Source organism: Hibiscus syriacus, unplaced genomic scaffold, assembly GCF_006381635.1.
Source record: "Hibiscus syriacus cultivar Baekdansim isolate YM2019G1 unplaced genomic scaffold, ASM638163v2 tig00110387_pilon, whole genome shotgun sequence".
Taxonomy (NCBI): domain Eukaryota; kingdom Viridiplantae; phylum Streptophyta; class Magnoliopsida; order Malvales; family Malvaceae; genus Hibiscus; species Hibiscus syriacus.
This window is the reverse complement of record NW_024062717.1, coordinates 1,453,860-1,476,655: the sequence shown is the minus strand read 5'-3', so window position 1 is coordinate 1,476,655 and position 22,796 is coordinate 1,453,860. Positions and strand designations below refer to the sequence as shown.

At 34.2% G+C, this 22,796-nt stretch overlaps 3 protein-coding genes across 3 annotated transcripts; 2 read left to right on the top strand and 1 right to left on the bottom strand.

Moving 5' to 3' along the window:
• Positions 1-1,372: 1,372 nt before the first annotated feature.
• LOC120122803 (beta-galactosidase 6-like) lies at positions 1,373-16,987 on the top strand. The gene is made up of 15 exons (XM_039141884.1): positions 1,373-1,569; positions 2,775-2,870; positions 3,168-3,280; positions 11,517-11,583; positions 11,718-11,810; positions 11,878-12,021; positions 13,274-13,368; positions 13,485-13,590; positions 14,104-14,188; positions 14,285-14,403; positions 14,482-15,030; positions 15,111-15,218; positions 16,391-16,498; positions 16,591-16,736; positions 16,808-16,987. The coding sequence occupies exons 1-15, from the start codon at positions 1,405-1,407 to the stop codon at positions 16,962-16,964; spliced, it is 2,151 nt and encodes a 716-aa protein (XP_038997815.1). The 5' UTR covers positions 1,373-1,404; the 3' UTR covers positions 16,965-16,987.
• Positions 16,988-17,336: 349 nt separating this feature from the next.
• On the top strand, positions 17,337-17,840 carry LOC120122643 (VQ motif-containing protein 31-like). Its single transcript, XM_039141765.1, has one exon. It carries the CDS (start codon positions 17,337-17,339, stop codon positions 17,838-17,840), a length of 504 nt encoding a protein of 167 aa, XP_038997696.1.
• Positions 17,841-18,878: 1,038 nt separating this feature from the next.
• Positions 18,879-22,530, bottom strand: LOC120122698 (protein SUPPRESSOR OF GENE SILENCING 3-like). The gene is made up of 5 exons (XM_039141820.1): positions 21,533-22,530; positions 21,108-21,402; positions 20,693-20,937; positions 19,332-19,489; positions 18,879-19,161 (listed from the first exon to the last, which is right to left on the bottom strand). Exons 1-5 carry the CDS (start codon positions 22,514-22,516, stop codon positions 18,894-18,896), a joined length of 1,950 nt encoding a protein of 649 aa, XP_038997751.1. The 5' UTR covers positions 22,517-22,530; the 3' UTR covers positions 18,879-18,893.
• Positions 22,531-22,796: the final 266 nt, after the last annotated feature.

The window sequence follows — 22,796 nt, the reverse complement described above, 5'->3', positions numbered from 1 at the left end:
TGTATATATATATATATATAAATTCACATGTAATCACGAGCAGAAAGTCATTCAACAGAAGTCATTTTGAGGATTTCAGTAGTACAATACCTCAGGTAACGATTTGCCTATTTCAAATATAGGAATACAATGTGGCTTGTGTTAATGGGGGAACGTAAGGATATTTTTAGTTAAGTTAAGATGAATAGAGCGATTTAGTTTTGTGCTAATCTATAAAGCCTTGTTTGGTTTTTAGGGTGTGAAGAGCTTTGCAAGCAGTTACTGCTTTGTTTTGTGTTCAGAGTCGAAGTGTTTGCAAGTGTTTCTTGTACAACTTTGATAACCTTTATGTGTTCTTTTTCCTCGAGGGATTTTTTTAATGAGACATATATGATCTTGTTAATTTCATTATCTTTAATAAAATGAAGACATTGCAGAACAAATAACAATAATGTAATTATGGTAAACAATAAATTATAGTCTAGTATGATCGAAAGTGAAATATGATAATCGGTATGACACACAAGGTATAATGACTAGTAAAAAACGTCGGAGTTTTGTTTTATCATTGTTTTATCTCATCACCAATTAGTAATCGAATCAACCCTATGTAAATCTCAAAAAAAAGGGATAAAAATAATTATATTAATATAATTATATTAATTAATAAAAGATTGACACAATATCTTATGTTATGAGGTGAACTTATAAAATTGTAGGGAGATCATAAATAACAACATTTAAGCATATCATTGAACCAGTCAACCTTGGTTTTAACTCAAAATTCATTTTTTTCAATCAGGGTTGACGTATAAGTAACAATATATAAAAGATAAAGGTTAGGTGGTGATATATCTTATATCTGGGGTTGTTTTTTTCTTACGTTTGGTATAAAATAAAAGCTTAGAACCCAAGCCACGCCAACATTACAAACAATTGCTGCCTTCACTATTTATTTTTATCCTCTCTACCGCCATTTGTATTTCTAATATTTCTAATTTATCCAATGGAAACACGCAAGGCGTGCAGCCCTATGACGTATACGATATGGCTCTTACACCTTTTTCACGTTCGTCGGCCGTCCTAAATTTATTAATTGTTAAGTCACTTTACCAATTATCGTATAAACCACATTAAGATGATAAGGAATTAAGGATATTAAGATCCAATAACTATATTTAAAGCTTCTTCTCATCATGTAAGCGAGCAAATTAAGAGAACAAAGGGTATTTAGTCGATCAAAAAGGGTATTAACTTAAACATCAACTACACGTTGCACATTTATGCACATTAATCTTTCCAAGAATGACAAACCTTCTTTCCTGTTTCCTATGTGTGTGTATATATCATATCATCCCAGGCTCACCAATCCCACTGCAATATCCGGTTTAAAGTCCAAGTTTGTAAAGGCCAGTGGTAGCTGAAATGGAGATGGTTTGGTGGTGCATATATATACTGGTTGCGGTGCAGGCGAGCATGGCAAAGGCTGGAGAAGACAACGTGACGTACGATGGGAGATCATTAATCATCAATGGCCAACGTAAACTTCTGTTTTCGGGTTCCATTCACTATCCTCGCAGCACTCCTCAGGTAAATTCAAATCATAATTTCTTCGGCCCTTCTCCGTCACTGACTCACTCTCACCTGCATTTGTTTTTCATTCTCCGGCCATCGGCAACCAAACACCACCATTTTCATCATAGCCCATAGACAACTATATTATACAAAAGGCATAATATCAAAATTATCCCCCAACATTTATTTAAATGATCATTTTAACCCACACCCCTTTTTGGGAGTATTTTAGTCCCCAATGTTTCATTTTTTGTCAAAATGACTCATGTTGAATGGAAATCGTTAATTAATTAATTATCAACGCATGTTGTTGACTGACATTTCCATATGTGCTTAATTGTTGAGATGACATGATGCATTAGCAATTAAGCACGTGTAAAAGTACTATGTTAGCAACACGCGTTGATCGTTAGCCAACTAATAATTTTCATTCAACATGAGTCATTTCGAGAAAAAAAATTGAAACGTTGGAGGCTAAAATGCTCCTAAAAAATATGTGTTAAAGAGATTATTCTGAAAAACTTGAGAATAATTTTAACAGTATGACTATATAAAATATAGATAATCTAACACAAACACTTGGATCATGTCGGGATGACGTCAGGATCGAACTATGAGGAGACAAATTGTTTAATTTTAAAATAAATAAGATCCTAGAAAGTAATTAAATCATAAAAATTGAGATATTAAGGATTTAATTTTTACCAATTTTAAAATTTAAAGTTCTTAAAAAGTAATTAAATCAGATAAATTTGGGATCAAGACTTCATTCCATTAATTTTAAAACTACTAGTATCCCAGGCACAATAGTTTTAAAATTTCTAATAACCTAAAATGTAATTTGATCATCAAAATTAGAGTGAACAATTACCCCTCTCACCTATAACGTGGGTCCGTTACTGCGTCACGAGATTACTTAAGGTAAAGGAAAGAACACCACCGCATATATATAGAGACAATGAAACAAGGTCAGGTATTGGAATTTTATACATGAATGAATGAATGCCAACAACAAAAAACAAATCTCACGCTTTTCTTTTGCTTTTTAATACAAACAAACCTCCTCCTTTATTATTGTTCTAAAAGTAGAGATATGAATGGTTACGGTTGTGGGTCACGAGCACATTATTTTTGCTCTTTTCTCTGCAAATGTTTACTTTTGGCTCAATGATCCTACACTTTTTCTGCAAATTGATCAAAAGCAATGAGTTGGTATGCAGATGTGGCCATCTCTGATAGCCAAAGCAAAGGAAGGAGGAGTTGATGTGATTCAAACGTATGTATTTTGGAATATGCATGAGCCCCAGCCTGGTGAGGTTAGAACACAAGCCAATTGAAACCATATTTCTATATAATTACATGAATGTGTATTTCACCAAAGCTTTTTTCCCCCTATTGTTTTGCATTGGGTAGGGCTTTTGGCCAACTCAACCTAATCCGAGAAGTATATACAGCTCATCTAATCTGACTTATCAATAAATTTTGACCCAATTTAAACTTGAATTTCTTTAAAAATCAAAATGACCATCAATTTCAAGTTAAATTATCATTTCTAAGTATTTTTATATAATTTCATGATTATGTATCTCATCATTTTTTTTTTCATTGGGTAGTATGACTTCAGTGGGAGAAACGACTTGGTGAAATTTATAAAAGAAATTCAAGCACAGGGGCTTTATGTCTGCCTTAGGATTGGACCCTTCATTGAGAGTGAATGGAATTATGGGTGAGTTATTTATACCCATCATTTTTCTTTTACAAAGTTTACAACTATTTTTTTCTCTGATCGGCTCACTTTGGTCAAATTTATAAAAAGGTCCTTGTAGTAGCGCTTTTAGTAATTGAGTCCCTCTACTACAATTTGAGCACTTTTAATCTCTTTACTTTCTAAAATATGTATTTTATATCCCAAAGTCAATTGTTTTCTATTAATTTCATCAAATATTTTTATGTATTTTTTAAAAAAATGACGAGGTGATATATATTAACGATTTTCACATATTTAAAAAATAAATAAAAATATATAATACTTATGTAATATAAAAATATTATTAAAGTCTATATCAGTAAATTAATTTTAGTATCTAAATAAAAATTACGATTTAACCACTCATACTCGTGACTTTTTTACTCAAATATACCTAAAAGAAAATTATAATTAAAATAACACATGTTCACAATTAAATCTCGAAATGACACTTTTTAATAAAAATACTTCTTATCCAACACCTTTTAGAAAGTGTTTTGTAGATAAAACGTCTTAAGCTGACATGGTTAAACTCATGAAAAAAAAAACTTTCTATCAGAAACATCTTTTATTCCCAAAAATTACATCTATCGTATAGGCTTCCTTCAAAATATTACATCCGATATCAACATTGACATAGTACTTGTAAAAACACTAGTATACCTTCCCTATACAAGGCTTAAGGATATTTTCGTTTGAAAGAAAAACCTTTCGAAATGGTAAGTATTTGCAACAATCCAAAGATTTCAAGACATACCCACACAATCGAACATTTGAAAATATACACGTTAAATTTGAAGCCAAAAAAATTTCCTAAGTTAAGCGAATGTGTAGGAAATCATCAATATTATTCCCAGCAATGAATTATAAAATCTCAGATAATATATCATTTGAGAGATCATATAAGGATATTTTATATGTCATTGAAAAAGTAAGTGAATAAGGAACACAACAAAATTTCTCTATAGCAGAATGAAAATGATGGAAAAAAATAGAGATAGTGAAGACCACAACTAAACATAACATATGGATAATGCTTAAAATATGGAGAAAATTACATAAATAGTTCTCTTCAAAGGTTAAATAGTTACACCCCTTCAAGAATACGAGTACAAAGGTTCTCTACATAAAGGGAAGGTACGTTTTAGTATAAGCTCTTCCATATTGTAGCAGAGATTCTTTATAGGATCATATTGTCTAATCATTTTCTACAATTGTGTCATATCCTATTATGCTTCAAACATAGAGATAATGACATGAATAATTCTTTACAGAGGTCCAACAGTTACACCCCTTTGAAAATAAAGGGTGTATAGATTTTTTTACATGAAGGGAATACGTATTTCAATAGAAGTTCTTCTCATTTGTAGCATAAATTCTCTATAGTGGGATCTTGTCTAGCCATTTTCGATAATTGTGTCTTATCTTATCATCTTTAAACATGAAGACAAGGATGAGAATATTTATCTACAGAGGTCTAATAGTTTTACCCCATCAGGAATAGGGGATGTAAATGTTCTCTGCATAAAGGAAAGACTTGTTTCAGCAAAAGCTCTTCCCCTTTTGTAATATAGATTCTTTGTATGATCACTTTATCTAATAATTTCTGATAATTGTGTCTTATCTTATCATGCTTCAAACATGGAGAGAATGACATGAATAATTCTTTGTAGAGGTCCAATAGCTACAATCCCATAAGAATAGGGGATGTGGTGATTTTTTTTTTTTTTTTTGCATAAAAGGAATGCTCATTTTCAATAAAAACTCTTTCTCTTTGTAGTAGAAATTCTCTATAAGGTCATCTTGTTTAGTGATTTTTTATAATTATGGCCTATCCTATCCTACTTCAAACATGGAGAGAATGATGTGAACAGTTCTTTGCAAAGGTCCAACATTTACACCCCTCAAGAATAAAAGATGTAAAGATTCTATTCATAAAGAAAAGACTCATTTAAGTAGAAGATCTTCCCTTTGGTAGAAAATATTCTTTACAATGTCATCATGTCTAGCCATTTCTATTAGTTGTATCTTATCTTATCATCCTTTAAACATGGTGACAAGGATATAAATAGTTCTTTACAAAGGTTCAACATTTACAAACCTCAAGAATAAGGGATGTAGAGGTTCTCTGTAAAAAAAAGAAGACTCATTTCAGTAAAATCTATTTCTCTTCGTAGTAAAGGTTATGTGCACGTCCATCATGCTTCAAACATACAAACTATAGCCCCTTATACCCAGCCTGGACGTTATACCCAAATTTAGGCATTTACATATCTTATTCATAAATTTTTTCATATTTAAAATAAAGTTTAAATTCATATATCATATAATATGAAATTAGTCATAAGAAAAGTTCATACGATAAACGTCTATATATCAATATATACATGTATCAGAAAAATCTTATAAAACATATACATAGCAAAATATCGGTAATACATATATATCAAGATGGAAGCAAATACAAGTGTCACCAAAGTATAAAAAAAATGTATATAGAGATATACAATGGTACAAAAATAGGAGTAGTCGGTCCTCCTGATGCCAAGTCTGCTAGCCTACGGTATACTACTATTTGAAAAGATTAAAATTTACAGAATGAGCTAAAAAGCCCAGTGTGCTCCTTACGGTGTATAAAAACATACAAATAAAATACTTCAGTAAAATCAGTTTATCAAATATGTTTTAAATATATTAGCACTACCCCCATCCGATCACCAGAATATGTAGGTTCTCCAAAACCATACACCCATCTATACTTCAGTAAAACCAATTTATCAAACATGTTTTAAAAATATGAACACTACCCCCATCCGATCACCCGGTAAGGGCCTTATACACAAAGCATAAGGACTTGCGGTAAGGACTTACCCTGTGCACAAAGCAGAGGAGCCTACCGTAAGGACTTACTATGTACACAAAGCAGAGGAGCCTACAGTAAGGACTTACCCTGAGCACAAAGCTAAGAAGCCTGCAGTAAGGACTTACCCTGAGCAGAAAGTTGAGGACCTACGGTAAGGACTTACCCTGAGTACAAAGTCGAGGAGTCTGTAAATAATGCAAAGTATTGCAAATTGCCCTAGTTTTTTTTATTTACTAAATGGACTCACTTTCTTTATTCACACAAAGATGATAGAGACAAGACAGCGCGTTCCTAAACCCCGACATAATGCGGTTAGCAAAATTTGATTCCATTTGAAAATTTGATTTTTTTCGATTTGATTCAATTTGAAAACTTTCAAATTTAAGTTGAATTATAAAATAAAACTCGAATAACTTGAAAATTTTGAGTAATTAGTGGATTTATTTTCAAGTTTGAGTTGAGTCCCTCAACTTTGAATGATATATGTATAGCACATATGAAAAGAAGAAGAATAAATATATATGGTTATAGGAAACCGTTTAAATTGAAATCAAATACTTACATAATATTATAAATATTTATAATTAAATTTAAACAGAAACTTGAACAACTCGACTCAACTCAACTCGAAATTTTTTTAAATCAAGTTTGAGTTATAAAACAGAATTTCTAAACTCGAATAGCTTGAAATTTTTTTTGAATCATCTCGATCAAACACTCAACCCTAGCCATGATTACTTATATTATGGATTAAAATTACATGTTGCGGTCACTTTAAGAAAGTGGGTAAGGACTTACCCTGAACCCCAAGAATACAATACGACACATACGAATGGATATAATCATTATCAAATAATGCAAAGTAGAGAACTGAATGAATAATAATAGTACCTGAAATCACATCAGGTTCATCGTGGTCCTGTCGACGTCTACCAGTGTAAACCAATGTAGACTATCTGGCCTCAGATCTTGCTGGACACCTAGGGGTGTTCAAACGGTTAATTCAGTCACCGACCGAACCGAATTAACCATAACCAAATTAATCGAACTTTTTTTAACCGTTAACTAAACTGAAATTTATTTGAAAATTATTAACCAAACCGAAAAAATTTTGGTTAATTCGGTCAATTTTCAAATTAACCGAAATTTTTTAAAATTTTCTAATTTATATAAAAATTGAATATTTTTTAATTCAAAAAAACAATTTACAATTAATTTAAATAATATCTAGATTTTTTAATTAATTAATATTGATTAAGGTTTAAAAGTTATTGGATCTTAAATTATTAATTAGGTTTGAAATGGTTTGGGTTGAGCCTATATGTTATATATTTATATATAATATATTTAAAATTTAAAATTTAATTTCAGTTAATTCAGTTAATTAACCGATTTCGAACCGAATTAACTGTTAACCGAATTCTAAAAAAAAATTAACTGTTTCCCGACCGAACTAATTTGGTGGCCGACTGAATTAACATAACTAATTCGGTTCGGTCGGTTAATTTGGTTAAAACTGAAAAATGAACACCCCTATGGACACCTACTCTGAGAAGCTCGACCTCTACTAGCCGATCCCAATGCTTTCTCCTGACTATGGTTCTCTACTAGAGTCTGAACTGTACTCTGGGTACGAGCGGGAGTACGAGCAGGTGTCTAAACTGTACTTCTTCTTGCATTCACCAAAATTACGTTTTCCATAGTGCTCACAAGACAACAAAGGATGTGATCCAAAAGAACCACCATGAATAAAAGGCGTCAGAGCTAACGAACTTGACGCCACAAGCCTAGAACTTGCACCGCCTCTCTGAAAAGATTTACCCCTGCCTCTTTTGCTAGGGCGTGTAGAAGAGTCAACAGAAATAGAATGCCTCCTGAATCGGTCTCTATCTCGGTCTCTGTCTCTCATGTGCTCCATACCCACTCGTTCTATCTCCTCAGCGGTCTTGGCTATCTCAACCAAGGTATCAAAATTCCCCTCCCGATGGGTAGCAACTGGACTCTTATCTCATATCTGAGTCCATTCTCGAATCTCAAGCACCGGTTCAACCCAGTATCAACAAGTTTAGCAGCATAGTGGATCAACCTGATAAACTCAATCTCATAGTCCATAACATATATCGCCCTGCTCCAAATTCTGAAACGCTTAGCATCGCTCCTGCATGTATCTCTCTATGATGTAGCGACTCTAAAAATATGCCTTGAAAATATCCCACGTCAATTGATTCCCATAAATACTATCGAAAATCGATTACCATTATCGAAAACTCTCTTTCTTTAGCATAGATAGGGCCCCCTTTAACTTTTTCTCAAGCATCAGGTCCATCTCATCCATAATCCTCTCTGTATCTTCCAATCAATACTCAGCGTCAATTGGAGGTCCACCAGTAATGCCCTCGAACTAAACTACTCCAGCAGCTACCAAAGACTTTGAAATCTCGACTACAGACATATTACCAGGGACTCTAGCAACTATCCTAAATATACGAAACACAGCTCTATTGATGGCATCCTCATCCATATCAGTGTCCTCGTCCTCAGTGATGGGAGGGTCTCTCGCAGGTGTAACCGGATTATCTCGAGAAATAAACGGATCTACATGCAAGAGGATCTCAAGGTGACATCGAATCGTCTATCCTAACAGAAGATCGAGTTACTTACCCTTGACCACGGCCACGACCTAGCCTACAACCTCTAACAGCACTCATCGGATAAATCTACAAGGCTCTACGGAAAGAATTTGAACTTAAGTTAGACTGACATCAAGAATCTCAAATATATTTAAAACTCGTAAAATAAAGTGACACGGTTTTTGTAAACATCGAAAGATCTTGAAAATCCAAAATTTAGGACTCATCCACAATCCAAGTGTTTAAAACTAAAGGCTCTTATACCACCAAGTGTAACCCCCTAGACTCGGCCTGGACGATATGCCCAAATCTAGGCGGTTACATATCTTATTCAGAATTTTTTTTTCATATTTAAAATAACGTCTAAATCCATATACAGTATATTATGAAATTAGTCATAAGAAAAGTTCATATGATAAACGTCCATATATCAATATATACATGTATTAGAAAAACGTATAAAATATACACATAGAAAAATACTGGTAATACAGATATATATCAAGACGGGAGCAAAAACAAGTGTCACCAAAGTATAAAAAAAAAAGGTATATAGAGATATATAGTGGTACAAAAATAGGAGTAGTCGGTCCTCCTGATGCCAAGTCTGCTAGCCTACGGTCTGCTACTATCTGAAAAGGTTAAAGTTTACAGAATGAGCTAAAAATCTTAGTGTGCTCATTAGGTGTATAAAAACACGTCGACAGAAACAGAGACAATATGGACATTGGTGGACTCGGGATGATGTAATGAACACGATGGTACGGGAGGTGTAAAAAATGGAGCAACGATCGATGATGAAACGACGATTGAAGTTTTTTGCTAAACAAAGTTGAAAGATGAAGAAAATAGGGTTTCTAAATGAGAAAACTTTCTAGACTTAGGGGTTATATATTCACTAAAAAGAAAATTGGTAAAATTATACTATAGGTCTTTTAATTTTTGATACTTTCTGAATTTGGATCCAAATTTAATCAAAATTTCACTTTGGCCCCTAAATTTAGTTAAAATTTCAATTTAGTCATCAAAAAAAATTTAAGAAAATTTTAGACCCTAATTTGGGGTGTGATATTAACAATTATGATTTTTGGTATAATTCATATATATGATCTTTGGTATATTCATTTTAATAAATACACTCTCAAACTTATAAGCTCTCATCTCTCAAACTCTCTAGCTCTCATCTCTCAAATTTAAAGGCTCACACGATGAATCATTTTTCTACTATTATTTATTACAATGGTTAAATTTATAAAATTAAGTTCAGAGTTGTTTTTAAATCAGAGTAATCTTTCATCATGTCTTTCAAGAGCAGCATCACTCTTGAGGGGTTAATTACGAAGATTTTCTTCAAAATCATATTGGAAATAATATAAGAGTCTCTTCGCTGCATTACAAATTCCCTCTCGCACTAGTTCAATCAACTTATAGAACATTTCATATCTCCAATGACGATGATGTTGATATGATGATTGACGCTCACAACACCAATTTTGTAGGTCATGAAAACATCTATGCACAATTTATTACAATTATGAGGGGTTATATGCCTTTCATTATAGGTAGTTTATCAAGTTGACAACCTAACTTAAGCATTTGGTAATGATTTCACATTATTAATGACAAATTTTGCTAGAGGGATTCTCACTATTACGACGTGGAGACATTCATCAACTACTACATACGATGTTGATTGAGGTATAGCGACCCTCTTGATGTATAATTGATACGCAAAGAGCCCTTCAAGTTCAATGAAGAAGCCTTCCTCTATTAATTTCTTTGATCTCAGCATCAAAATTCGATCAATACAACAATTTGTGCATTATCCTTATGTTGATATGACTTCTAGTTCAATGAGGAGTATTCTTGTGCTGATACATTTGACCTAAATACAATTGTATCTACTCATGATATGATATGAAATATATAGTTGTTTTTCAAAAGCCCGCTTTATGAGTCCAATGATGATGGTGATGAGATAAATTTATCCATTAAATCATAATCCGCTCCAATTAATATAGACTCCAACAATGATGAAGATAACGATGAAGTTCTCACCACTAATCTAGAATTGAAATCAAGATGGATTTTGGGTTTAGAAGACATTTCCTTTAGAACAGTGGCGGAATACAAGAGAGACTAGTGGGGGCATAGTCCCCAAAAAATTTAGAAATTATAATTTAGATCCTTAAAATTTTCAAAAAGTTTAATTTGGCCCCTCAATATTTTTAGAAATTTAGATTACACTTTAAAAATTTGTGAATGTTCCTAATTAAATCCGTCCCATAATTTTTAAAAATTATCATGAAGTCTCTAAAAATTTCAAAAATTCTAATTAGAACCTATTTTGTTTTTGGAAAAAATGCAAACTAAAGCCTTAAAAAATTTAAGAATTTTAATTTAAACCTCTGAATTTTTTTTAAAAAAATTTAAGTTATCTCCCAAACTCTATCACCAACTTTCACTACTTCTATAGAAAATGTCTTTCATGGATGTATCCACATCAACAAAAGGTGTTTTCCACATAAAGAGCCGTTATTATGTATATGAATAAACGCTATCATAGAAGGCATTTTTTAAGAAAAAAAGATGATATTTTGAGAAATAATCGTGAATGTGTATTATTTTAATAATAATTGTTTAGTTATATTTGAATAAAAAGGCCTATATTTGGAGTATTACTTTTGGGTTATTGATTGGGATTGGTAATTGTTGGTTTTAGGGGATTTCCATTTTGGCTGCACGATGTCCCTGGTATTGTTTATCGAACAAATAATGAGCCCTTTAAGGTATCTACTTTTTCTTTTAAAATAATAATAATAATGTATTGCCTCTTTTTTATCTCAAAAAATTCAATAATTAAGATTTTGTTTGATTTATGTTAATTTTTATTGAATTGGTAGCAATCATTTTGTTGTTGTAGTTATACATGCAGAATTTCACTACAAAAATAGTAAACCTGATGAAATCAGAAGGTTTATATGCTTCGCAAGGAGGCCCAATAATACTATCACAGGTAAATTGATGCTCTTTTATTTTCAAAACTGATAAAAACTTTGATGAACCGTGAACTAAATTTGTAGATAGAGAATGAATACCAAAACGTGGAAGCAGCTTTCCATGAAAAAGGAGCTGCTTATGTTAAATGGGCAGCAAAAATGGCGGTGGACCTTGGAACTGGTGTGCCATGGGTCATGTGCAAGCAAACCGATGCTCCTGATCCTGTGGTTAGATTCTTCCACTATTTTATCTTCTTAATTTGTTGGGTAAATTACATATTTAGTGATCTAAATATCATTTTGGTTCCGTTTTGGTCACATACCGTTAACAAATTAACAATGATAATGCTGTGTCAATTTTCATCATAAGATAATGCCGCAGCATCATTGAAAAATAAAAGAAAATTTTGACACATCATTAGTTTTGTTTATTTTTTTAGCAATAGGCGACTAAATCAGAACTAAAACGTAGTATTAGGTATGATTTTGAAAAATAGTTGGGTGACTAAAATAAAACTAAAGTAATAGTTGGGGTGACAATATGTAATTTACCCTAATTTGTTTATAGCCCAAAAGTATGTTACATTATGTATGAATTTGAAAAAATAAATAACTGATGACTAACACAAAACTAAAGTGATAATTGGTGTCAGAGGAGAAGCTACGAGGGAGGTGAGAGGGACAATTCTTAGGGGTGTTCAATCGGTAGATTCGGCCAATTGACTGAACCAAATTTTCTAAAATTCATTAACTGAATTTTTTTTCTTTTAAAAGTTAATTAAATCGGATTTTTTTTAATTTTTTAACCTAAACGAACTTTGTTCGGTTAATCTGTCGGTTAACCGAAATTTATAAATAATATATATATTATATTTAATATTTTTGGTTAATTCGGTCGATTAATTCGATTAAAACTAAAGTTTAAACACTCTTAAAGTTAAGTAATATATAAATAATATATTAAATATTTAATAATTTTTAGTTAATTCTGGTAATTAATAGATTTCAAACCAAATTAATCGACAAACGAAGTTGAAAAAATCCTTAATTGTTAACCGACTAATTAACCAAAAAAATATGTTCAATCGGTTAATTTGGTTAAAACCCCCACACTTTGATGGTTTAATTGGTTTTAGGTCACTAATATTTTTTAAATCATTACAATTAAGCCACTGCCCCTTCCAAAGTCACTTGTTTAATTATATTTTAGGACCCTTTTAGTTTTAAAACGAAATATTGAGTTCTATTTTTTTGTTTTAATTGCTCTTTAAGAGCCTTCAATTTTAAATTAATGAAATTAAATCACAACTTCTTTAAATTTTATGGTTCATTCAGTTTTAAAGATATTATTTATTTCAAAATTAAACAATTTGTCCCCTCATAATTCAATTCTGGCTCCATCCCTGATTCGAGTACTAAATACGTAGTTTACCCTAATCTGTTTATAGCCCAAAAGCACGTAACATTAATGCGTTTGCAGATTAATACATGCAATGGCATGAGATGTGGGGAAACTTTTGGAGGTCCCAACTCACCCAACAAGCCTTCCATGTGGACAGAAGACTGGACTTCTTTGTAGGCTTTCACCCACTTTTCTTTATTCTTTTATTAATTGATTAATGGTGAGTTCTATGACAGCTACTAACTTGTACCTAACTTGTACCTAACTTGTACCCTTATTTTTAATTAAGCTATCAAGTATACGGTGGAGAGCCATACATAAGATCTGCTGAAGATATTGCATTTCATGTAGCACTTTTCATAGCCAAGAAGGGAAGTTACATCAACTACTACATGGTAATCCTGTTATATTTAGGGAGTGTCATTTTACTTGGATTCGACAGGTTTTGACTCAATATAATCTGATATGGTTGGTTTCTTAGTTTGAACGTTCAGGTTTGGATTGAATTTTTAACTGTATGATGGGTTTGGGTCGAGTTAAGATGAAAAAATTCAATCCGATCAGACATATTATTATAAATATCTCTTATATATTTTGAGATAATCACAATAATACTCCTTTCTATTTTTTTTAATTAGATCCTTATTTTACCTCATAAAAATGAAATATATTTAAGTCAGATCGACTCAGATTAAGTACGAGTTTTAATATAAAAAGTTAGATCGGGTTTTGAATCAGATGGGATCCTTCTAAACTCGGTTTGAGTTGAGTGCAGATGAAAAATTTAATTTTCGAGTCAAATTTGGATAGCCCAAAATTCCGACCCGATCTGACCTATAGACATCCTAGTTATATTAATGATACGCACATTTGACTGAACCCTAATCAATGGTTTACATATAATATAGTACCATGGTGGAACGAATTTTGGAAGGACGTCATCGGCCTATGTGATAACAAGTTACTATGACCAAGCTCCTCTCGATGAATATGGTGAAATGGATAACCTTTTCCAACATATATATATATATATATATACATATATCGCGTTGTTCAATGTTAAAAACTGGAATTGAGGTTAACTTACAGGTTTGCTGAGACAGCCAAAGTGGGGTCATCTTAAGGAACTGCATGCTGTGATAAAGAATTGTTCCACACCTTTATTGCAAGGATTGCAGACCAATTTCTCGATAGGTCCACTTCAACAGGTGAGGAATACCCTTTAACCCCAGTACTATACAATTCATTAATTACGTAGTATCAACTACTCATCTCTTTTGGATTAGGCTTATGTTTTTGAACAAGGAAAGGGAGCATGTGCTGCATTTCTCGTAAACAATGATTCCACAAGAAATGCTACGGTCCAGTTCCAGGACAAGGCGTTCGAGTTGTTGCCGAAGTCGATCGGTATTCTACCGGACTGCCGAAACATGGTTTTCAACACTGCAGAGGTGAGGACAATGCCGAATAAGAGAATTGCAACAGTAAGCGAAGTGTTTGATGCAGTGAGTAGCTGGAAAGAGTGGAAAGAAGAGATCCCCAACTTTTTAGATACCTCACTGCAATCCGATTCATTGTTGGAACAAATGAACACAACAAAGGACGTATCAGATTACCTTTGGTACACATTCAGCTTTCAACCCAATTCATCTTGCTCCCAACCTGTGCTTCACATTGAGTCTCTTGGACATGTTGCACATTCCTACATCAACAGCAAATATGTAGAAGCTGGACATGGAAGCCATGATACTATAGGATTTAGCATGGACGTTCCAATTAGCTTAAATGATGGTATGAACAATGTATCAATACTGAGTGTTATGGTAGGATTACAGGTAATCTTTTTCTTCTCACAAATCATATAAGCAAATAATTACAGGATCTAATAATAACATTTGTTTATTCTAATTTGAAGGACTCGGGAGCTTATATGGAGAGCAAATATGCTGGATTGAATAACGTGAACATTCAATGTTCGGGATCAAACTCATATGACTTCACCAATTATACATGGGGATATCAGGTATACATGAAAATTTACATTATTTATTTGCACGGTGTTTTAAAAGAGTTCACACATTTCATTTTTACTTGATTTTTTCAATGTGCATCTAGGGTATGTGTCGTCCTATTAATCTTACTCATAGCATATAATTTAATCTAATCTAATCATATCATATTGGGTTAATATAAAAATAAGAGTTCAAAGTACACCATTTTCCCCAAAGTGGTGTCTAAACTTTTTTTTTCGCTCAATGTAGGTGCATAACGTTACAAATGTTATCATTTAAGGTGAATAGACCATACCGCCGTTAAAAAATTTCGTCAAGTGACACATGTCACGTTCTGGTAATTTTAATTTAAAAAAAAAATTAAAAATATTTTTTTATTAAAAAAGCCAAAAAATTTAGAAATTTTTAAAAAAACCAGGATTTTTGAAAACCCTAAATTCAGTCCTATACCCACATCGACCGTTGCTTTGGCTATCGTTTCGTCGACCAAGCCTACGCCGAACGTACCTCCACCGGATAGTCATTTACCCCAAAAAACCATCCAAAAAAAACACCCCGGCGATGAATTAAACGATAAACCTAATGAAACAACGAACTCGATTCAACTCTCATTGACTCTGGTTGTGGGGGCTCTTCATTAGGAAAATGGTCGTTGGGTGGCGGCGCGGTCAGGTGGAGGTTCAATCGATGGTAGTGACGGCAAGGGCGAAAACCAATTTGGGTATAGGGATTAGATTTCTGACTTTTCAAAGTTTGTGTTTTTTTTTAGTTTTTCAAATTTTAAAATATAATTTTAATTTTTTTAATAAAAAATTCAAAGTTACCGGAATGTGACATGTCTCACTTAACGGTAGAATTTAACGTCCGTTGTGGAATATATACTTAAAAGTAGTAACATTTGTAACATTGGACACATGAATAGACCGAAAAAAGTTTAGACACCACTTTGGGGGAAATATAGTTTATGCACTTTTTTTATATTAAGCCTATTATATTATTTCATTAAACATATATAATAATCTCTCTTGACACTATTTTTTTAATATTCCAATATGATTACAATATAATATATGTTTAGAATTTTCTTAACTTATTAACAATGCACATATAACCTACATACGCAACTACTCGAACTTATATCATCTTTGACATTAATTTTTATTTTATTTTTTTTATTCTATAGATTGGGTTGAAAGGGGAAAAGTTAGAAATATATAAAGAAGAAAATTTAGAAAAAGTGGAATGGAGTGAGATTGATGATTCAACAAATACTTCACTCACTTGGTACAAGGTGAGCTTCAAACCTAGTTTACATTGTTTTCCAGTGTATATATATATATATATATATCAGCAAAACATAAGGTAAATTATGTATTTTGTCAGACCACGTTTGATGCACCAGTAGGAGATGATCCGATTGCCTTAAACATGAGTTCAATGCAAAAAGGACAAGTTTGGGTGAATGAACAAAGTATTGGTCGCTATTGGGTTTCATTCCATACCCCTAAAGGAAATCCCTCCCAAACTCTGTAAGTAATCACTATACCCTCAATATTGGACTCTCAAATCTTCTACTGATAAGTTTTGGTTAAAATTGTAGGTACCATGTGCCTCGTTCATTCCTCAAACCATCTGGGAATGTATTAATAGTGCTTGAAGAGTTGAATGGGGATCCCCTTCAAATTTCTTTGAACACCATTTCAGTTGCTGACTTCAATTCTCCAAATTCTTACAATCATCTCCCTCAGTTTATTTAACCCTTCATCAAACTGTAACTGATGTCTTCTATAAAGCATTTACAATATCAAAATGACAAGTTGATTGGATCAACTCCTCAATTGGCTAATATTTAATGGGGGGTTTTGTTCCCTAGTTATGGTTTGAATTGACTTTCCATTCTTTTTCCAAGTAATTACGTTCAATCCATGCATTCGTTATAATTTAGTTGTAACTTAACATATAACCAATTCTCTTTCTTTCTTAAGCATTACAAACTGTTTTTGCTGTTAGGGTTTTGGGTTTTTATAAATATATATGGGTTGTTCATCTCCTTGTTGTTGCTAAGAATTTTTATTCCTTTCTGAAAAGGAAAGTGGAAATAAGAGGCTTGTTTGAAGAAAGAGGTGACAATGGAAAAACCTGCAAGCAATTGCAAACCCTTGACCACATTTGTGCAAACAGACAGCAACAATTTCCAAGAGATCGTGCAGCGGTTGACAGGTCCATCGGACGGTGATCCAACACAAGCGGTGGCCAAAAAGGATCCCGGTTTGAAAAGGCCGATTTCGAAACTCCATGAAAGAAGGCAAAACATGATGAGGCCGAAACTGGAGATTGTTAAATCCCCGTTGAGCTTTAAACCTGCTACATCACTGGGACGATCGGGAAGCTCCAGTCTTCTTACGAGTCCGGTGGGCACTCCATCATCGATTTTCTCCAAGCTAACATTGCTTGTAGACGAGAAGATTGAAGAATTAGATAAAAGGAAACTGAACACGGAAGAAGAAGAAAAAGCGATCAGAGAGAGACGGTTCTATCTGCATCCGTCACCGCGGTCGAGAGCAGGAAAAACGGAACCGGAGTTACTTGTTTTGTTTCCTCTTACGTCTCCCAGAACAAACGATGAAGCATGATTCTACTGCTGTCTTTCAATGATTGATTATACCATCTCCGTCTGTACTCATAAAACTTGTGAATAAATTTGCTTTATCAATTGTGATCTTCATGTCAAGGCTGAACTTTCTTAATGATGCATGCAACTGTATATAGAAAGTAGTTAACTGAAGTCTTCTGCTCTCGGCTGCCTCTATCCTATTCATCTGTTGAAGTTGGGGAATATCAATTACCACTGGAATCAAAAACTGTGTTCAGTCTATCAAGATTTTGATAAATAACAGTGAAGGATATAGGCATTATAGTGAGTGGTCCCAACCCTAAAATATTTTTTATCAAACTATTTTCAACCCTACAATTTTCTATTGAGAATCCTACTTTCGTCCCTGGTCACAACAAGAACCAGTTCCACCTCGTGATGAGTCCTACAGGCACCCAACACACTGGCATTAGCTTCAACAGACATACCAGCAACCAAAGAATATGCATCATCGATTCTAGAAGATCCACAATGCAAGAATATTGTACAATGCTTGGTTTCATCCCAAGAGAATTCTCTAGTGAATTAAATATTTTCAGTCCATCAACCAGGCCAGCGTGACTCCAACAGGATAAAATTGCAGTGGTGATAACATGATCAGTCTTCAACCCCAACTCAAGCAAATAAGAGTCCTAAAATTCAATAGGTTGGCCTTGGGATGCTGTTGGCAGTGAAATTAGTGATTCGGGTGCGATTTTAATTGCAATGTTCAAAGGGGGAAGCGTAGAAAAATATATCTTATATTATATAATTTGATTTGGAGAATATCTTAGAAGTTCAATAAAAGTTAATTTTGTATAATAATCTAGTCGTTTAACCATCGTTGCAAGATAATAGGAAATAAACTGTTTGATTTGCACCATGTCTAAGCAACCTTATATGTAATTTTGGAGAACTATTTTCATCATTTTTTTCCTTTTATATTACTGAACCAAGAGTCCTGGCACCCTACCGGGCTTTTAATTTTTATATTCCAGTCTTTTAACCTACTTTTTTAGAGTTGTAACAGACATCAAAATCTGTTACCACTTTCTTAGAAACCGTCGTATATCCCTCCGGTTCTACAATCAAGCATTGCCAGTGCTGAAGTGCTGACTTTCGAGCCAACCGGGTTGTACTTCTCCATGAGGTGACTCAATTCAGAATCAAACTCCTTTTCAAGCTCAACTTCTTCCTGCCAATGCCTCTGTCTCATAGCAGCCATCTTCTGTTCATGTACTTTAATCAGCATGTCCCTCTCGCCCGCAAAAGCCTGCATTTCTTGATCCTGGAAGTTTAGGAATTTTGCAATTTCATCCGCCCTACAAATAATTTTTCAAAAGGAAAGCTATATGAATAGCTCTTGACTACAACACAAACAGAAAAGGGCAGCATTTCATCTTATGAGATAAAACTACCTGTTTTTATGTGAAACAGCTACATGCTATAAGGTTACACGTGTTCAATCAAATTACACAACAGACTCACATACCTGCGCCTGTATTCCTCTGTGTTTGAAGGGTTGGGGTTAGATAGCTTGACCTTCTCACGCTGTTGCTGCTGCAGCTTCTCAAAACTCTCTTCCTTCTCATCCCTGGCTTCATGGATAAATTTGATTTGTTCCTGGAAGAATTGCTCTTGGTAATTCATCTGGGAAGATCAAAAGAGGAAATATTTATCATAAGCAGAAAATAGAAAGAATGTTCTATCAAGTAGAAAAATCTTAAGGTAAGACAATCTCATGATCTTCATCTACTTGAACATCAACCAACATGCAGCAGATGGTTTAGCCACATTAATCTGCATACCTTAACTGCAAGCCTAGCAAATAGCTAGTTTTTACCCGGAAAGCATTGGTCCTTGTAATAAAAATGCAATGCCACTTGGAAATTTCATTCCAGATACACAGCAACTTTTACGATCGCCACCACCATCTTTTACTAGTAATAATTAGCGAATGACAAAAAGCTTATTTGCATGAACAAGTTCGTTTGAAGGACACATAGCAGGACGTGGGTACCTCTGTGGCACAACACAAAGTGAGATGGTTTTCCCGCGGGGGGGGGGGGTTTGGTTAAGAGGCATGAGTGTTAAGCAATTCATGACAACCTACAGCACCATCTCATGAAATATCTAACCAGCTATATAAAATAGATAATTGTTTTATCACCTTCTCTTTAGCCTGTAACAAAACGAGCATAGCATGAAAACCTATCTAAAATTGGAACAAAACATACACAACTAGTACACTACATGCTGCACTACAATAGATAGTTTTCCCCCCGGGGGGGGGGGGGGTTAAGAGGAATGAGTTGTTAAGCAATTCATGACAACCTACAGCACCATCTCATGAAATATCTAACCAGCTATAAAAAAATAGATCATTGTTTAATCACTTTCTCTTTGGCCTGCAACAAAACAAGCATATCATGAAAACCTGTCTAAAATTGGAACGAAACATACATAAATAGTGCACTACATGCTGTACTACAAGAGCATGTCATATGCACTCATTTTGAAATCCAGATACTGAAACTAGTCAACAAAAAAACTGCAATCTGGGAACAGAAGACAGCAAGCAATGTTGGTAATAGTAAACTACACGAGACAGTAATACAAGATCCTAAGATGAAAATATTCAAAATCAAAAACCAAGCACGACAAACCATTGGAAGCAAGCACTATTAATCAATCCTTATAAGACATCACAAACCAGTAGGTTACTAATATGTACTATAGTATAAAATTAGTAACTAATACACCAGAACCAAATGTCTGGCAACAGGTATATGAAAATGCTGCCGATTTACATCTCAATCCATACAAGAAACTATCAAGAATTGAAGTAATTACCTCTTCTTTGTTCTGTTCATGCTGCATTTTGGTTCTTTGTCTTACAATCCTGTTCTCTTCCATGGTCTTCCGGAGCTTCTCAGTCACAATACCAAAAGACTCTTCAAGTGCAGTTTTTAGCCTTTTCTCTTTAGCAACTTTGTTCTTGTAAAAAATAAGCTGCTGGTTGTCCTCACTCATTTGCCTGATTTGGTTAACAACCATCTCTTGATAGGATCTCATCTCAAATTTCAGCCTAGATTTGCCTAATCAACAGATCAGTCATACAGCACGTCAACCAACTGCATGAGCATCTACAGAACTACTTATTTGTGAAGAAAAAGATAAAGAAAAATCTCATGTATTTAAAGTTATCTTGCATTTTAACCCTGCATGTATATAAACCATTTTCTTTAGTCAAATAGAGACAGAGAACCTTGAGAATGCTGGTTGAAGCTGTCTAAGTCTTCTTTTGTAGCCATGTAACCATAAAGCTGGCGCTTTCCACCTGGGTAAAATAAGACCCTACGTCGGTCCCAAGCATCCCTGTGTGTTCCTTGCTCAGCAAAATGCTTATGTAGACGTTCAGCTTCTAAATAACCCCTTGCCGTGCTCTCAAAAACCAGAACACTCATTCCACGATGCCCCTGTGGACCATATGAGTGGCGAGCCCTCACAGCAACATATGAGCTGAAATAATCAAGAAGCTCTTGGTTTCCCATACCAGTCCACTGAAGTACAATAGAATTAAAGTCATAGCAGGATATAAAAATAGAGTATTTCTACTGCAATTATAAGCAATTAGCTTCATTATTTTAGTACTGTATCTGAAAACAAAAATTGCATAAAATATAGCACTACCTTATCATTCTCATCTTGTTCCAGTCTTGTGTTCATTATGATAACCATAGGTGGCCAGACAATTTCATGATCCTTTTCTTCATCTTTTAAACCCTTCCATTTCCCAAAAGCTTCACCTGCAGGAATAACTGAAGTACCCCTTCGTAGCAACTCCTCATCCAAGAGTTCAGCAAGTTCACGATGCAGTTTCACCCTTTTTGCTCCTTTTGTTTTGGCATGTGTCACTAGAGGCTGGAGACCTCGATACCAGTCAATGGCACCAGGACCACCATGGCATGCTGGGCAGTGCCACTGCCTTGCTGGGTCATTGATTTCCTCAATGCTCAAGGCATTCAAACTCGAGAAAAATTTCATAAACCATCTATTATTCTTCCTTCTCTCATGGCTCTTTTGACTTGAATCTGAATCAAAGTCATCAGCTAAAAGATCATCATCGGAATCGTCAAAAGCATTATCATCTGAGTCATCCTCGACCTCATCAATATCATTGTCCTCTTCAACCCCAGCACTAACATTGTTTTTCCCATGACCATCTTGTGACTCCTTGGATGAATTGGACCCAGCTCTGGATTGCCAATTCCATCCATACTGGAGAGGCGGGCGAATGACGGGATTTGGTGGCACGTTGTTCTCAGAAGTCTTGTTGAACGTTTGAGGTTTTGCATTCTCTCTGCCAGCTGTCATCTTGGAATCAGTATTATGTGTAGCCCAAGCATTACCAGAGGCTCTTCCTGGTCCAACATTAGTCTGCATGCCTCCCCACGGGTTACTATTGGAATTTTGAGGACCCCAGGGTCTTGGACCACTGCTTCCAGCTCTGTTCTTAGGCTTCCATTGAATAACCTCCCAATCACCATCATCTTGAGGTAAACCCAGATTCATGTCCTCGACGCCCTGGCTTAGTTGTTCAACCTTGGAGCCAGAGAATCCAGATGCGCCTTTCCCCTTGGATGATGGGTTTCCATTCCCTTTTCTTGAACTCATCCTCCAACACAATCCTATAGTAACATATCATAAGATCGACATTTAGACATACAAAACGAAAAGATCAACAACAATTAACTATGAAACGGTGGCCCAAGATACTCAATCACAAGGACATCTCTGTTAATCTTTATTTATAAAGATCAAAACATTTACGCACTGCATTTGCTTCAACGTACGCTTAGCTCATGATACGAAATGTTAAACATGTCAAAACTTGACACGAACAAGACAAATTTCACGCAACAAGAAAAGACTGACACTAGTATAACAAGATTAA

What these genes read in the sequence shown, in the direction of transcription:
- LOC120122803 (XM_039141884.1), top strand. Translation starts at nt 1,405, where the DNA reads ATGGAGATGGTTTGGTGGTGCATATATATACTGGTTGCGGTGCAGGCG. An exon ending in ATGAGCCCCAGCCTGGTGAG is followed by an intron (nt 2,871 to 3,167) that starts GTTAGAACACAA and finishes TTCATTGGGTAG; the next exon opens with TATGACTTCAGTGGGAGAAA. An exon ending in CAAATAATGAGCCCTTTAAG is followed by an intron (nt 11,584 to 11,717) that starts GTATCTACTTTT and finishes TTGTTGTTGTAG; the next exon opens with TTATACATGCAGAATTTCAC.
- LOC120122643 (XM_039141765.1), top strand. Translation starts at nt 17,337, where the DNA reads ATGGAAAAACCTGCAAGCAATTGCAAACCCTTGACCACATTTGTGCAA.
- LOC120122698 (XM_039141820.1), bottom strand. Translation starts at nt 22,516, where the DNA reads ATGAGTTCAAGAAAAGGGAATGGAAACCCATCATCCAAGGGGAAAGGC. An exon ending in AACAAGATGAGAATGATAAG is followed by an intron (nt 21,403 to 21,532) that starts GTAGTGCTATAT and finishes ATTGTACTTCAG; the next exon opens with TGGACTGGTATGGGAAACCA. An exon ending in CTTCAACCAGCATTCTCAAG is followed by an intron (nt 20,938 to 21,107) that starts GTTCTCTGTCTC and finishes TCTGTTGATTAG; the next exon opens with GCAAATCTAGGCTGAAATTT.